This window comes from Nipponia nippon, unplaced genomic scaffold (genome assembly GCF_047370975.1).
Source record: "Nipponia nippon isolate SJK-2023a ecotype South Korea unplaced genomic scaffold, ASM4737097v1 scaffold_6, whole genome shotgun sequence".
NCBI classification, from domain to species: Eukaryota; Metazoa; Chordata; class Aves; order Pelecaniformes; family Threskiornithidae; genus Nipponia; species Nipponia nippon.
The window spans coordinates 7,809,100-7,825,297 of NW_028262380.1; the positions used below are offsets into that span (position 1 = coordinate 7,809,100).

The 16,198-nt window shown below is 38.0% G+C and overlaps 1 protein-coding gene across 9 annotated transcripts in view; it reads right to left on the bottom strand.

Moving 5' to 3' along the window:
* The window catches only part of CTBP1 (C-terminal binding protein 1), a 253,787-nt gene that overhangs the window by 32,819 nt on the left and 204,770 nt on the right, over window positions 1-16,198 (bottom strand). For 5 of the 9 annotated variants that reach the window (XM_087735798.1, XM_087735797.1, XM_087735796.1 and 2 more), the window contains one exon: window positions 7,557-7,711. In XM_087735798.1, the coding sequence (XP_087591924.1) occupies window positions 7,557-7,711 (155 nt within the window). Of the gene's footprint in view, window positions 1-7,556; window positions 7,712-11,312; window positions 11,530-13,019; window positions 13,109-16,198 lie in introns of those variants that run through there. The other 4 variants (XM_087735803.1, XM_087735801.1, XM_087735802.1 and 1 more) reach the window with 3 other exon arrangements.

Genomic DNA, 16,198 nt, shown 5'->3' on the forward strand with positions numbered 1-16,198 from the left:
GGCACTTTATTCAGCCAGGATACTGTCTAGTGTAGACCCTAAATATTAATATCTAAGTTTATACTGTACATAAACACAAAATAAGTAAAAATATTTTATACAAACATAAATGAATCTTAGTTGCAGGCTCCTGAGAACTCTCTAAAAACCTGTATACCCACACACTGTATAAACTACATATATATACATGTACATGACACATGATAGTGTATTTCTAGTCTTTTTAAAATATACTATTGAAAACTACATACATATGAATACACACACAACTATATAAATAACCTGCATAACCTATAGCAAACTTCCTTTCAAAAACTATATCGAAGCCAGTCTTTCAAAGCCAGGATTTACTGACAGTTTAATGACAGAAGCCAATTTGAGAATATAGACTCTGAAAACACTTTTACTAAATAAAAGGCTTCAGTGAAAGAATCTTTAGCAGGAGTTCTGTGTGTTAACTTGTATGTTCTATTAATAAGGCTGAACTGCGTCCCGTTTCAGTTCAAGTCTATCAGACGCTACGATGGATTGAACATCTATACCAAAGGACCGTTATGTCATGAAAGCCACTGATGGCAACGCATCAACCCACACAACTCTGTCTCAAAAAACCTGTTAATAATCACTAGCAATTTTCAAGCCCCAATGATCCTTAGTAAAACCTGTTACTGTGAAATGAAAGAAAAAGCTAGTTGATAACCAACTATATTAGACTCGACTCTACTCTGTCTATAAGATTGATATATGCTGCTTCCTGGGCACAGCAGCGCTTCCACTCTGCTTTTTAAAGGGTATTAGTTCAGGAGACACTGGCAGCCTGCCCCTTGCTGTAACGCTGCACTTGACCTGTAAATATTGCCACTGGCAAATCTGACAGATGTTGGCAGAAGGCTCATTGTATACAAACATCGATTTTGTATACGTCCTTGCTGTGATAGCTGTATGTTAACTACTTTGTTGTATAATGAGGTGTAACAAAAGTTTTTAGGGTTTCCTTTTGTTAATTTTGTCAGTCTTTCTATAAGGAATCTGATCCAAGGTTCATTCAAACGGTTTCAGTAAATTTATGGGGTTTTGGATCAGCTCCGAGGCGACAACTTATTCCCAAGTACACATTACTGTTTAGAGCAAAGCAGCTTCCTTTCAATCTGTATTCTGTGGGAATTTAATTTTGATGGAAAACTAAAATGCCGCAACTGCATCATGAATATAAACAGCAAGATTGTAGCTTTACTGCTAAACAAAGAAGAATCTGAAGCTGGAAAAATTATCTTACTTAACCATTGATATAACAGGAACAAATCAAAGACTCGGCTGAACAACAGCACCATTCTTGATTTGTTTTTATCAGTTGCAAAACATTTGTTGCATTATGAAAGCTCTTCAGCTCTTCTTTGAAACAGTCTTAGATAAAACTGTAATGACTGGAAATGTTTCTACATTTAATTCCTGCGTAAAAGTGTGGTTGAAAAATTGAGTCCTACACTGTTGAATAGGAAGTTCAGCTTTTAAATGTTTTTAACTTAAACTAAAAAAATATGGAAATGTAGTATCTCTGTGAAGATGATTTTATTTTGTGCTTTTGTAACAGGAGTCAAGGGATCCGATACATACTAACTTAACTAAATCACTTGCAAGGCTGGAGCATAAGTTTACCAGACAGACTTTTTTTCCCACTTCCAGACTATCCTATTCTCTTTGATGTGCTGGTGAACCGGGTATCTGCATGAAGCAGTAAATCCAGTCAAAAACACACCCGTTTTTTTCTTCTAGCTGATTTGAGACAAGATGCAGAAAACCACATAATTACAGAAAAAGAGAATGAGAAAACGTACACAGCTTCAAACAAACTCCTGACTTCTTTCCAGCCTATATGTTTTGCTTTAAAGTCTATTCCCAATCAGCTGTGCTTTCTTTTTCATTTGGGTTTGCAAGGATCACTTTATTTTCTCTCTGCTTGGTGGAGATCTCTATTACCAGATCTTGCATATTACGTTTATGTTTGGCCCTTTGGAGCTACACAGCGCACTCCACGTTACAGAATATACCGGAGAAGTCAGGAAGCCCAAAGAGTAAAGACTCTGAACTACAAAAATCTCAGGCAACAGAAAGACCCCAAGGGTGTGCTTGAGTCTGCTGCCTTCAAAAAGCACAGAAGTAGAAAGAAGGAGCAATATTGCAGAAATCAGAAGTGCTGGGTAGGCTGCCAAGGAGCCAGGGAAAGCAGTAAAGCGTGAATGGCACTGAAAGAAAGAGGGATTGGGGGAAAAAGAGGGGGAGAGACAACAGAGGACGAGACAGGGAAAAAAGCAAGTTGACCTGGAATGAGGGTGGAAGCAAGCTAATTATTTTTAAATAGTTTTTTTGGATGAGCACCATTATTTTTGGCAGAACAAACCAAAATACCATGTACGTTTGGAAGCAGACCGAGATGGTTGCTGAGAAGACTGATTTACACACAATTAATTGTAATATAAAAAACAATTTAAACATAGCGAGGAACTTTTATTGACAGTAATGCAATCTCTATTAAGAAAGAAATTTAACCACCAAAATCTTAAAATAATTTTTACCCTAAATAACAAATTTCCTGATAGGATGCAGTGAACCCAGTTCCCAGTTATCCCATGATATAGTTTGACAAATGTAATGCTCAACTTCAGACAGCTATATGCAACATCTACAATAAAACAGAACTTAGGAGTCAAAGCATAAACATATATATTGTAGCCTTTCAGACTGGCTTGAAAATAAACCACTCTTCCTGGGGCGGGTGGTTGGTGGGAAACGAGCAAAACCTTACATACGAGTAATTTCTGAAGAAGTGTAATAAGCGTCCTCTAACTACAAAGTTATTTCAAAACTTTGGGTCACTCTCAGTAAATGTCAGCATTCACTTAAGCGCTGGCAGCCCGATTTTCAAAAGGAAGGAAACCTATCTTCGCCATCCAACTCGCCTTCCAGCAGCGGCACAGGGAATCAACCTGAGATGAAGCAGGGTTCTAATACAAGTTATTACTTACTTGTGACCTTAAACAAGTTACTTATTTTCCATACTTTAATCTCCTCAGCCATAAAAAGAGAATAAACAGATGAACTCTTTGGCATAAGGAAATCGCTACACAACTGCAACTCAGGCCTTACCCAACTTGGAGAAAACTTTCTTTAATTAGCATACATAGTAAGGTATAATAGTATTTGCTAACGTCCTGCTTTTGACCCTGTATACAAATGGCATTCAAATCCTCATTTCTTCTCCTCCTTTCTCTATGTATTAAAATCTCTCAGCCTCCTTGCTTCTCTATGAAAAAACATCTAGGTTGTGCTTTGCTGCTATCTGCCTCACAAGCTACTACAAATTCCCCTTTTCCACTCTATTTCCTTTGTTGCCTAGCCATCGCAAAACAGTATTTTGAACCACCATCCTGTCCCTGAAACCTTCTCATGACCAGCAGAAATCCCTTCTCTGGATTCCAAAACATTTACTCTCCTCACGCTAACTCCTCACACCCCTGTGATCAAGGCTCCACAACTGCGCAAGCTGAATTGATACCCGCTCTTCCTTTCCTAGCCATCCCTTTGCAGTCTTTCACTCTTTTCCTCATCAACTGATTCTCAGTTCATGTCTTCAGCGTTTCATTACGCTCATCTACAGCCACCCATCTATGTGTATCAGACAATGTCAATCACCTCTTTCAAAACCCCATCCTAAATTTCCCAGTCTTTGGCCTGCCTCCTGCCACTTCAGGCTATCTAAACGTCTCTGTATCTGCTACCCTGTTAGATTCAGTATCTCTTCTTAAAGGCGGGAAATATATGAAAGAAAAACTAAATTTCACCTTCTGCTTTCAGCAAGCTCTTCTCAACAGTAAACATTTTCCTGATTTTCAGTCATCTCTTCTTTCACAATGAGGAACAACCTTTTGCAAATTAACATCCGTTATCAAAATCTGTATTTTAAGTACCAGGAAAACATCATGTAGTATGGCCAAGAATGTGCGTTCATAAATACATGAACATTTTAGATACTGCTTTAAATATGCAACTTCTAATTTTAAAACTTTTCCTGAAAACAATTTTATATTTAGTAAAGCACCATTCCCAAAAGGTATTATACAAGCTGTACTAAAATAGAGATATTTCTGTACTATAACTCTAAAGGTGTGCGGAAAATACCCATTTTTCACTGCAGATGGACAGTGGAAGTAAAAAGTGAATACTTTTCACATGGAAGTGAACAGTGCTCAACACTTCGTAAAACTGATCTCTTAGTCTATGTTACAGCAATACAACAATATGATAATTAATTAAAGTTTGTGATTTTTGTTGCAGGAATTTATTACCTAGCAGAACAGTGGTACTTTGCAAACCCAAATATTTTAGAATTACATTACCCTTTTGCTAGTGAAAATTTGTATTACAGTAATGTACTGGTTGCTAGTGAAAATACATTTTCCAGATATCTTACTGAGCTCACTGAGAATAAATTATTTTGGTATAATAAAAAGCAAAGGTTGAAAGCTTTAGCATATCGACTAAATACAAACACTCTTGTGAAGATCAACAACAGATGAGCTGTGTTACTCATCAAGCTTCAGTTATTGTAGCTTTTCCAAAGCTACAATGTGAGATACACACACTGGCTTTCGGTCTCAAGATCTGAAAAGTTCATTTACTACACCCCGCTGATAACAGAAAATATTGTGTGTTTCTAAGGCAAGGCATTCATGTCACACAGAATTCCCCAGTTCTCTACGCATCAGAAGTAAATGATGTTGACTTCAGTAAGCAAAGCAGAGGACTATCCAGGTGGCGCAGCTGCCAATATTATAGTGCTCACCTGAAGACTGCTATTATCAACTAAAAAAGTGAAACAGCATTTATATGACTTGTTGTTATTTAGTCCTTGTAAATGGAAACCAGCTATTTCACATATTAAACTTCTGACAACGGTATGAGATAGGAAAACAGTAAGATTAAAACAACTTTTAAACATGATTAAAGAGATGTAGACATAAATAAAGCATTATATCACATTTAAATTACCTATATATAAAAGATAAGAGGAATTGAGAGGAAAAAGCTTGCGTTGAATATTTCTCTAAATGAATAAAATAAAATATCATACTTAGATTATTACTGTCTTTGACCCTTACAAATTATAGGTTTTGTTTTGTGGGTTTTTTTAAAAAAAAAAAAGCACTATCCATTTCTGTGCATCTCCAATTACCAATGAAGACAGAGAAGTTTTCACTTTGCATTTGTTCTCTAGTTAGTTACTTTTAGGTTCTCATACACCGTCACAATATTGAGTAGCCTTAGTTGGATGCACAGCAAAAACACTGGTCTTTTTCAACAGATGTTAAAGAGAAGGTCGAAATTTGCGTTAGGTTTCACCAAAACCTTACTGTTTCAAAACTGAACGTCACAACAAAATAGAAGTTCAAGTTAAAAAGGCATGAGGTCAGAACTATAATATTGCCAACTCTGAATCTAGCTTATAATTCAAGAATAATCTAAAAAGAATAGTTTTGACTATCCCGTTGAGAAACAACTAATGAACTGAAAAAAAGGGTGTTTCGAATGCAGATTATTTCCTAGTAGGAACATTTTATTTTTTTCCATTTTCCTATTCACATTAGAATTTTGTTGTATCTAAAACGCAGCTGAACAAAACAAGCTAGTGACGTTAAGCCAGTATTGATGCAGCAGAAAACAACCTTAAATATCATTCTTGACTATTGTTCTGACAACAGCTTATTCCTGTGTGGGGAGGAGGGCAGAGGGGTAAGACAGGAAATCTGAAACTCTGCAGAGATATCCACCAAGGAACCACACAGAGGGCTTCAGGAGAGGGCAGGCATCTCTTGTGTTTGCCTGAACCATGAGAATCGGTAGTTCTAGTCTGCTGTGTTGATACAGCATACAACTTCTTAATCTTCTCTTTATTTTTTAAAAAAAGAGAAGAAAAAAAAGAGAAAAAAACAACTACAGATTTTGGAAGTTTTACCAATAAAATGCTTTTTTTGCAGAATAAAAATATTTTTCTTAAGAAATAACAAGCTGAATAGTTGGTTGATGGGTTCTCAACAGGAAGATGCTGACATGAAATGGACTACAGAAAATGAGATTTATTCACCTGATAACAGAAGGGAAGTTAGTCTTCATATTATTTTCAAGTAGCTAGCTTTGTAAGAAAGTCATCAAAGAAAAGATTAAATCTTTCATCATATACAGAGACTTTAAAATGTTTAACAATGCTATAGAGTACAAGAACATGAAAAGTAAATAAACAATTAAACCAGTTAAGAATTCAAAATAGTGAAAGGCTTCTGAAAACCTGTCACAAACCCAAAGGCTGCCATAATTAGTGTAGGACAAGTCTAACAAGGTATCTGCAGAGAAACAAGAATACTGGTGCAATTCGGTTCAGCTGACAACTCCTTAACGCCTGAATCACACTCAGCAGTATACAGTACCAGAGGCACAAAAGCAGATACAGACACTTGCCTAACAAGCCTTTAAGTTAATACGTGGATCTGTACTTGTCTGTCATGGATCTTTGCTGGAGAAGAAGAAAATGAAGTCCCTTGGAAGGGACCCCTGATTGCCCTCCTCTGCTGTCATATTTATTACATTTTTCACTTCCATAGAAGCTGTAAGGCCTGTTTTAATCCTTTATTAGGTGAAAGAATATTTGGCATTTGAGGCTTACTCTGCTAGCCAACAATTTCACCAAAATTAGTTCTACCTCCACAGAAATACGGATGTGAAAAGGTTCTATTGCTGTCTAGGGAGATGCGAGGATTTGGGGTAGACATGAGGGCTTCACGCTGAAAGAAGTCTCTGAAGAGAAAATGTAGGTATATGGGCCTGCTGGCTCCCTTGGCTATCGTCACAAAAAATGGGTATCCCTCTAAGAAAATGAGAGAACCTTTGACAACATTAAGAACCACTAGTTGTTTTACAGCTCCCAAACCTCCAGGAAGGGTGTGAACTTCTGGAATAACATACAGTTAGAGTACTTTTTAAAATTCATTTTCCAAATAAATTTTGGGTTAGCATTCGTTTTGAAACTCTTCTGCAGTGTCAATTTTCAGTGCACAAGGCCTCCTAACCCGATTTGCACAATTCCTTGGCTAAACAGAGAAGTTTGAAAGTTCCTCACATGGCCAATCCAATACTGAGATCTGGCTTTCCAGCTGAAGGCTGAGCAACAGTGTTTCCAAGAAGCATTTGAAAATATCATGTAATAATACAATTTTCCCACAGGTAACTCTCTCCATAAATCTAATTCAGTAGGTAAGCACACGGACATCATCCAGCCAAAGATACACTGCACAAAAGCATACTTCAACACAGATATTTTCATTTTTGTTTCATTATCACGTTTCATCAGTTATTGGAAATGACTAGCAACTCACTAAGGTAATCAATCATCAACTAAAACGCAATAGCTAAACACATTGTCATAGCTAACACAACACTGTATCTGTTCATAATCATGAAAATATTTGTGTTTTCTAGAACACTTTAATTATACCTCTAAATATTACCTTTTCGTGAATTTCTTGTGTAGACTGAGCATCACAAAACGCCACTGTGGCTACATCCTTCAGAATAGGCATTTCTACTGTACAATCCCTGCCATCCAGCAACGCTACCAAGGGGCGCGGGTGCATGGGCCCATTCATGATCGGAGGTCGAATGCCTATGAAGAAACAGAGAAGACTTATTATTCAAGCCATGCGAATGTAATAAAAAAATAGGTTATAGCTAGTCTGTTTATTCTGATGGCAGAAAAAAGATTTCAAGGACTGAAGCTAGTAAAACAGAAACAAGTTTACAGTCATCAATCAACCAAACACAGCAGACCTCAGAAAAAAATGCCATGGAGGCTCAGGAGGCTGAACAATGGAAGATGGATAAAACCACTAAGGGAATACAATATTTTTTTTTAAAGGGACATCCTTACTGCACTATGAAGAAATATTTGTGCAATCCTATCCACGGTTTATGTTTTGATTGGATTCCACACCTTTGTGAGCTCTACACAGAGTGAGAAATATCTTGTCCAGGCTTGTAAGAGCGTAGCTTATGGAATATCATAAGCAACTCAGTGAGGATTTGAGTATTCAGTTCACATATATGATGATGACCTGCTGAGACTAAAATTTAAGTGAAAAGAGCCTACGACAGAAAAATTCTGAATTTACTGAAGATCCAATGCCCAAATGTACAGGCTAATTGCTGGTCTATGTAGGTCTGCTTAGACTTAACAGTTTTACAAAACAATTCTGTACAGCTTAGTCAAACACACACATCATACTTAATCCACCATTGAAAATGGTTACAAAATACAAACAAAATGTCCCACCCTAAATCAACATCACACTTGGAACATCGTAAAGTGACAAAGAAATACATTTTAAATATCTGGGGGAAGGAAAATCAGTTGAAAAGTGCAGACTTCATTTATACCCTCCTTATGGAGTCTTAAAATGAAAAGTAATCCTTGTAACAAGATATTTAGAGAGCACCTTCTTAACAGTGTAGATGCTATAAATATACAAAAGTACTCAAGGGAATAATATTAAACCATTACATTTACACAAAAGTAGTTAAGTGCGGGTGGGGAAAAAAGGGACTTCCTGAAGAGATAAGGAAAAGCAAAACCGAGAATAAAGTACATAATTTTTTTCCTCTTTTAAAATAACTAGTTTTAAATACTGCAAAGTGAAGCAGGCTAGCTATTTTTTTTTTTTTGCAAATTTCAACGTATTTTTATTGCAGTGTGAATTTAAAAATATTGCTTATTGCTTGATAATACAAGTTAGTCCAACATTAATGCAAAAGACTGAGGTTCCCCGGCTATCTTCTACAAGAAATCCCTGCACCTTATGGCCCAGCCTGCGTCAAAAGCAAGCCCTGAAAGACTGTCATCTGTATTTTAAATGGATGGAAAATTAGTAGAATCCCAGCTGTACAAGATACCTGGTGAAGAAAAATGGCTGCTGGGAAAAGAGGTTTTCACAAGTCAACAGAAGCAGCGTATCGCTTCCCCACTGGGACCAAGCTCAGGTCTGGGGCTGAAGGAGTACAGCTAAGGAGACTGTGACCCTCGTAGCCTCCGCTGTCCAGCCTGCACCTGGACATTTCATGTCCACCCCTAACCAGGTCAGGATGACAGACCAGCCCCCCTACAATCCGGCATTTCAGTTTTTCACCTGTTCAAACAGGTTTTATACTTGAAGACGACTGAACAAGGATCACTGGAACTTTTCCTATATGCACACAGTTTCAGCTAGCACCCTACCTGCAAAACTTCTAGAAATTGCAGCTGGTTTTAATTTAACTGTAACTGCACGACACTTTAAATTACTTACTCAGCAGCAAACAGCAAAAGGATCTTTCGGACTCAAGGCAGGAGGACAACAGATCCTCACCAATCCTTCTGCGTTTGGTCACTAAAGTAGATTTGGTTCTTTTCTGTTCCAGTCCCAGCATCTCCCAACAACTGCTGATGCCAATGGACTGTAACGGCGGTGCTGTCACCGTAGCAGACAGGAATTCAGATGCAAAAAGTATTCACCAGCAAAGTACAACACCCATTAAGACTATTCTCTGTTGCAAATCCATCAATTCCTAATCTCTGCTGCAATAGACATGCTTCAAAATAATGCACAGATTCTTTCAGTAAACTAGTGTTTAATATCCAGCCACCAAAATTAAATGGAAGCCCTTTTAATATTGTTTTTAAAACTTGTGCATCTTGCCAACTTACTACTGTTACCTGTTAGAACCAGAAACGGCCACATAACCTTCGTACAGTCATTTTTAGTAAATAAACCACACACTAATAATGCGGTACCGCATACAAACACTACAATGCAAATGCTACATAGTTATGCAGACAATAATTACTATCCTTTAATGGGAACTTAATTATAAATCCCCACATTACATTTACTTAGAAGCACCCTAAAATAAAGCATGTTGTAGACTTGTTCATGTTTCTTTCAAAATAGTATACGTAATAGCATTAATAAAATGCAATTATGTTTTGAAACAAATGTAAAAATGACATTGCAAGTCCTATTCATACTGGATATAACAACGGCTCGTTTTACAACTGAAATGTTATGGTCATTGTCTTAATTGTCAGTCCAGAAAAGCCAGGATTTCAATGACAAGTTTAAATCCTAGCTAAAATAAATTTAAAAAAACAGAACAGAACTTTGATACTAAAGCTGTTGAAGATGAATGAGGAAAAATGTGGCACAGATGATTCCCTTAGAGCTACAACTAAAGCACATCTGTCAACAGAAGAGCACATACCGTCCAAACGGATAACAGAAGATGAGATTAAAAACTGTCACTTTTAAGAATCATTTTTCTGACTAGAGTTGCCTCAGAAAATCATGAAATACAGTATCACAAAACACAACCCTTTAAAATAATGATTTCTCTAAAGTATATAAAGGTGTGGTCTGGTTTTCCCCTCATGCCAGTGTATCTATCGATTTCAACCAAGTTACTTGTGTCTAACTAAGTGGCGTGCCAGAAAGAGCTCCAAAGCATAGAAACGAAAGTCGGAGAAACAACCGGAATGGTAAAACCTCCCCGAGAGAATCTCGGGCTTTGTTAAGAGTCCCCAGAACTCAAATACATACAGTGACCTTGACCGTGAAAACCCTACAAACCTTTGCTTGCCAAAATCTTTTCTGAGCTTCAGCATAGACTTCCTGTTGCCCAATCTTTCTGCCCAAATACCGTATCACTGAATCGCAGACAATAACTCAATGCTTAAGTAAACTTACAGTAACTTAACCACAGTGGCAGTCACTATTTAAAGTTTACATTTGGAAAGACACAGTTTCACTATGAATCAGAACCCTTTGAACAAAAAACTACTTCTTCCACCATATAGATACATTCTGCCTGTTTCTTATCTAGAAATGTCACACTGCACCATGTGTTTGGCTTTGCAGCAGACCCTTGGAGTGGCAGGATAAAGCAATGTGTATTTAAGAGCAGTATTTTCCATGGCTGCATTAACAGTAAATCATGCAACTCGGTGCCAGAGAGAAATAACTGTAAACCGGTCAAAAGTGACATTCGACACCACAAATGTGAAACTAATTTAAAAAAAAATAATTTCACTTAGCTGGCTTATTTAAGTATATGGTATAGCATTTCACATAACACAGATAACAAAAATTATACCATCCACCCCCACATCCTAGAACCTTTGTTATGGGAAAACAATCTCAGTTTATCCTAACTCGAGACTTTCAGGAACCCCTACCAACCTGACATTTCTTAATCTGAGCTTGATTTCCAGGGTCATGAATTCGATTTCTCAATGCTTTACAATCTTCAGTATTCTGAGGCAAAATAGCAGCCTGTCATTCCATCCTCATTTCCATGTCTTTAATTTTTCTTGCAGCCTCCTGTAATCTTGAACCAAAGCTTTTAAACTTCTTATCCACTGCAACCTCTGTAGCCTGGATGGCGTTCAAATTTTTACTAAAAATTAAACACAAACAATACATTAAAACAACATTAAGGGTCTGACTTGTGCTCACAGAAGCCAGGCAACTCAAAGTTAAAGCTTCTCACTGCATCTGTACCCTTCCCCCTTTGGCTCCTGGCTTTCCACCACACCTGCTGTGCTGCCACCGGCCATTAACATACCAGGGAAACCAGCGGACTGTTAAGACGCACACCGCACCTTGCGCAGGACAGCAGGTGTATTGTAAACAGACATACCTGGAACAGTCGGCACCACTCATGCGGCAAACGTTTTGCCTAGGTGAGCAGGGCTCTGAGGAGAGCGTCTGATCTCCAATACCACCCGCGCTGGAGAGCCAAGCGCTCCAGCGAGTACTGGAGATGGAGTGAGAAGCCTTAACTCTGAACATGCTGGTTTTGTTGGGTGTATGTCAGGCCCTTAAGGTTATCTAAATGTATTTAAGGGGAAAAAAAAAAAGTTTCCCATGTTTCCCATGACAGGTCTAATCCAGCTATTCGTTTAGGGTTTCCCCTCGCCCCCCAAATACGGAAACAATCTGGTGGCGAAGCTCTTGCCCCAGTAACCGCTACCGTGCCAGTGACTGCTGGAATTTTTCTAAAATGCTACCAGGTATAATGTGCACACACAGCCAGCCAGCAGCTGTCGGTATGTAGCAGCTATTTGCCAGTCACCTAACAGAAGAGTGCCTTTTCCTGCGATTTGGACTAGCTGCTCTTAGATAAAAAGTCTCAAAACCTTATTCTAGTCCAGCTTTTATGGAAAAAATCTTGGAAATATAAAAAGCAGCTTTCAGCTGCAGAACCCGAGAGGAGGCCAGCCCCATGCACGAGCATTTCAAGTGATTGCGGCTCTCTCACAAACCAGAGGATTAATGAACTTATCACCCAGCTTTGTAACCAAACCGGGAGAGGACGGCTCGTGAATTATTACCTCCGTACTCTGGCAGCATGGGGACTTACAAATTGTCAGACCAACCTTAGCACGAGATGGATTTTTTTAAACTTGAAAGAAAAAAAAAAAAGGTACCTAAGCGGGCTAGTTTCCTCCTACCTGCACCTCCCGTCACTCCTGAAACAAAGGTGCACTGGTGTGTGCCACGCTCCGAGGGGGAGAGTTGAAGCCAATACTATTCGACATACTCACAGTTGGAAGATACGAAAGCTCTCCCTGACGTACTCTAGGCTGTTCTAATTTATTTTAAACCTTTCGTAAAACAACCTTTTATGTTATGAACTGACAGTAACTGAAGCGATCACATTACAATAGAGATCTCTAAGTAGGCTGTCACCCTTTGCTGACATTAGAAAACATACCAAAATGAACAAGGTAAACTATTAAGATTAATGATGATTAACAATGTCATTTTCACATTTTTCTGCCACCGATTAATAGAACATCATTAGGATCCGGAATGTCTCGAGTAAGGCATACATGTTATAAGTAAAGGACATTGTCAGGTTTGTAGGCCCAAAATTTGACCTACCTTTCATTTTCTTAAATCTGTTTGCAAAGTCCATGTAATTCTTTAAATGTGTTTTTCTTTTTTCAAAACAAATGCTTCAATTCTTTTTTCTGAAAAATACATCAATGCCAAAAAGCACAACACTTATCAGTAACCCTATAATGACAAACCGATATGCACATGAAATGGAGGAGAGCAGCCTGGCAAAGGAGAGTTTTCATTTTCACGTTTCTGGGGATTCTTACAAGTGCAAAGATTAAATAAGTAGGAAAACTCCCTTGACAATGTCCTTTTAAAAGAATTTGTCCTACAAAACTTCCTTTATGCACTGTAAAACATCAAAGTGATTTAAGTTTTCAACAAAACGCGAACTACTGAAAAATCTAATCAATATTTACGAAAACAAGACCTGAAAATAACAGGTTGGACATTCAGCTAATTTACATCTTGCACATGTAACATGAGATTAATCCCCTGTGGCATTTACCTTCATTTTATATTCTTACCTAGGCTGTAAATTTGGTCAGAGCTGTCACTTATTTACCATAAGCCCTCAAAAAAATGTACGTGCTTTTTTAAAAATAAATGCTAATATTCATTCAAGTAAAGAACGAGTTGTCAAAACAAACAAAAAATATCCCACTCATAACATGAACACAGAAGCTGTTACGAATTAGATTTGCCAATATGCACTATTAAAATTCCTAGAAACGCCATACTTCAAAAACATATTTTAAGGTTCCTGACACATCATGCATTTTTTAATTTTGGACTTTGTTTTGGTAGTCTCATTGTTTTGTGCACCATGACCTCAAGTGGCATTTAAATTCAAGGTAGAGCAAAACTCTAAAAGCAGTCAAGTAGAAATAAACTTTAAACTACAATGCAGGTACACGGATGAGTAAAACGGATGCAGGAAAAAAAAAGAGCACTTACCAGCCTGCACAATTTTGATATCCAGCATATTTAGATGCTGAATACGCAACACAAAAATCTCCTGATTCCACCAGAATCAGAGCCAACACCTTTTGTCACCACCTTCAGTATGAGCAGGATGCAATTTCCCATGATTTGGGATGTGGGACTGGGGGAGGCAGAGAGGAGAATATAATAAAGAACACCAACAAGGGGTATGTACAAAAAGGTGACAGCCACTCTCCAAAGCCTGAATTACTTAGCAGATGAAATTTAATTTTGTTCTTTCTTTTCTCATTTAATGTTTCTAACTGTGTTTCCTAAGATTTTAGGAACCTGCTGCAAGTCTTATTGAAATTAATAGGAACAATCCCGAACTGATTTTCAAAGGAATAAGACCTGGACTTCATGATATACATACAAGAGAAAACTTGCATAAGCATAAGCTTCACTTAAAGCACATGTGCAGTCTCTATTGAAGTCTACAAAGCTCAGAGGTTAATGCTAAGCACACTGAAACTTTACTGGAAGAGCATAGCTGATGAATACTATTGCACTCTATGCTTTTTATTTACCCAAACTCAGTAAAAACAAGACATCTTCCTTCTTCTCTTTTTAATTTGCAAGAGACCAAGAAAAATAAAAGTGGTTTCCGGCGCTGTGTTGACCCAACGATGTGCAGAGCAGTCCCACCCACTTATATCCTCTTCTAATTGCCAAGATTGAAATACACCCCGCCGCTCTCCAGGACATTCACGGCTCATTCCCTTACACAAAACATAACCGACACCACTGGTATGTAATTACCACCCTGGTCCATAGACTTCCATGGTACTTCGGCTTATGCATCACATATTTTACCACCTGTGAGAAATGAGTGTGGGCATCCAAGCAACTGCTACAGCATACAACACAAAGGCCTCAACACAGAGTATTTTGAGACAACTAACTTGATCTTCCCTTTTGGTACAATCGAAACAAAACGAGCCAATGACTTCTATTTAGAAAACCCCACATTTCCCTGCCATTACCAGAACCCGAGAGTCACGATTCTGCATTACTTCTCCATATTCACGTAGCAAGTAAACCTGCCATTCTCAGATATTAGTTTGATAACTGTGAGGAAATGGGTTTCTGTTGTGTTTTTAAATAGAGATCCCTAAGCAGTCTTTTTTAAACACCTAGCAATTCTGCTGTTATTTGTCTAACATCTGTCAGTATGCATACAAAATCCTAAATGCCTGTCAGGGTACAAAAAACAAAGGTCCCACAAGGCACATCTTGAAAGCCTATGATCAGAAATAAAGTTCTGTTAAGGGGAAACAAAATCATCTGGCAACATTTTCTGTTACTACACATGTACTTCAAACTATAAAGTATTTCACATCTGTCAAAAAATTACTCAAATTACACATACAGAGCATGCCATAATGTTATGTTTAATCTTAACTAATACTTTTCAAAATAAGACTGAAAATAATATGAATCACACCTATTTAATGTCAAATGAACAAGCAGTAATAGCACAATGCGTTACTGTAAAATGTTTTAATTGTCTATCGCGGTTTAAAAAGCAAACGTAATGACAATATTTGGTAACAACTATATCAAGTACTAAATTGAGAAAGCCTAAGTATCAGCAATAAAACATACACAAAACCCAACATCGCAAAAGCGCTGTGTTCAAGTAACATACATGAAAGCAATCCCCCAGAGAAAGGCAAAACATTTTAAAGGACTGAGCTTTCCCTGGATATGCCTGTCCACAGTAAATACTTTGCTCTGTTTCAAGTATTTTTAGCTTTATTAAGTAAAGGAAGGGGACGGCTGGGGGGGGAGGACAGATCAGCGATGGTGGAGCTGCCCTAGCTGAGTACACTCCCATTAATCCCCACTTCAGAGAAATTCTGGCTAAAGCTGCCAACTTTTGTTAGTTATCCCACAAGTTTTATGGTGACTGTGAAAAGCCCCTGCCCACGCACACTGTGGCAAAAGCCACAAACTACTTGATAACTAACAGGAATGACTGCAGTGAAGCTCAGGACAGTACCTACAAATTAAGAATCAAAGAACTCGAGAATTATGACACTCCAGCAGCCATGTTTGCTCACAACTAACTATGGACATCGATTTCCCAGTTACTGACGGGGCAGTATCTCTAAAATACAGAACTGAATGCATGAATCAAGTCTGCATTGAAGACATTCCCACAACGCACCATAAGCTGGGTATATATCAGGGTATACGTCCACTGTTGTCTTCTCCCAGGACGGTGACCATGGAGT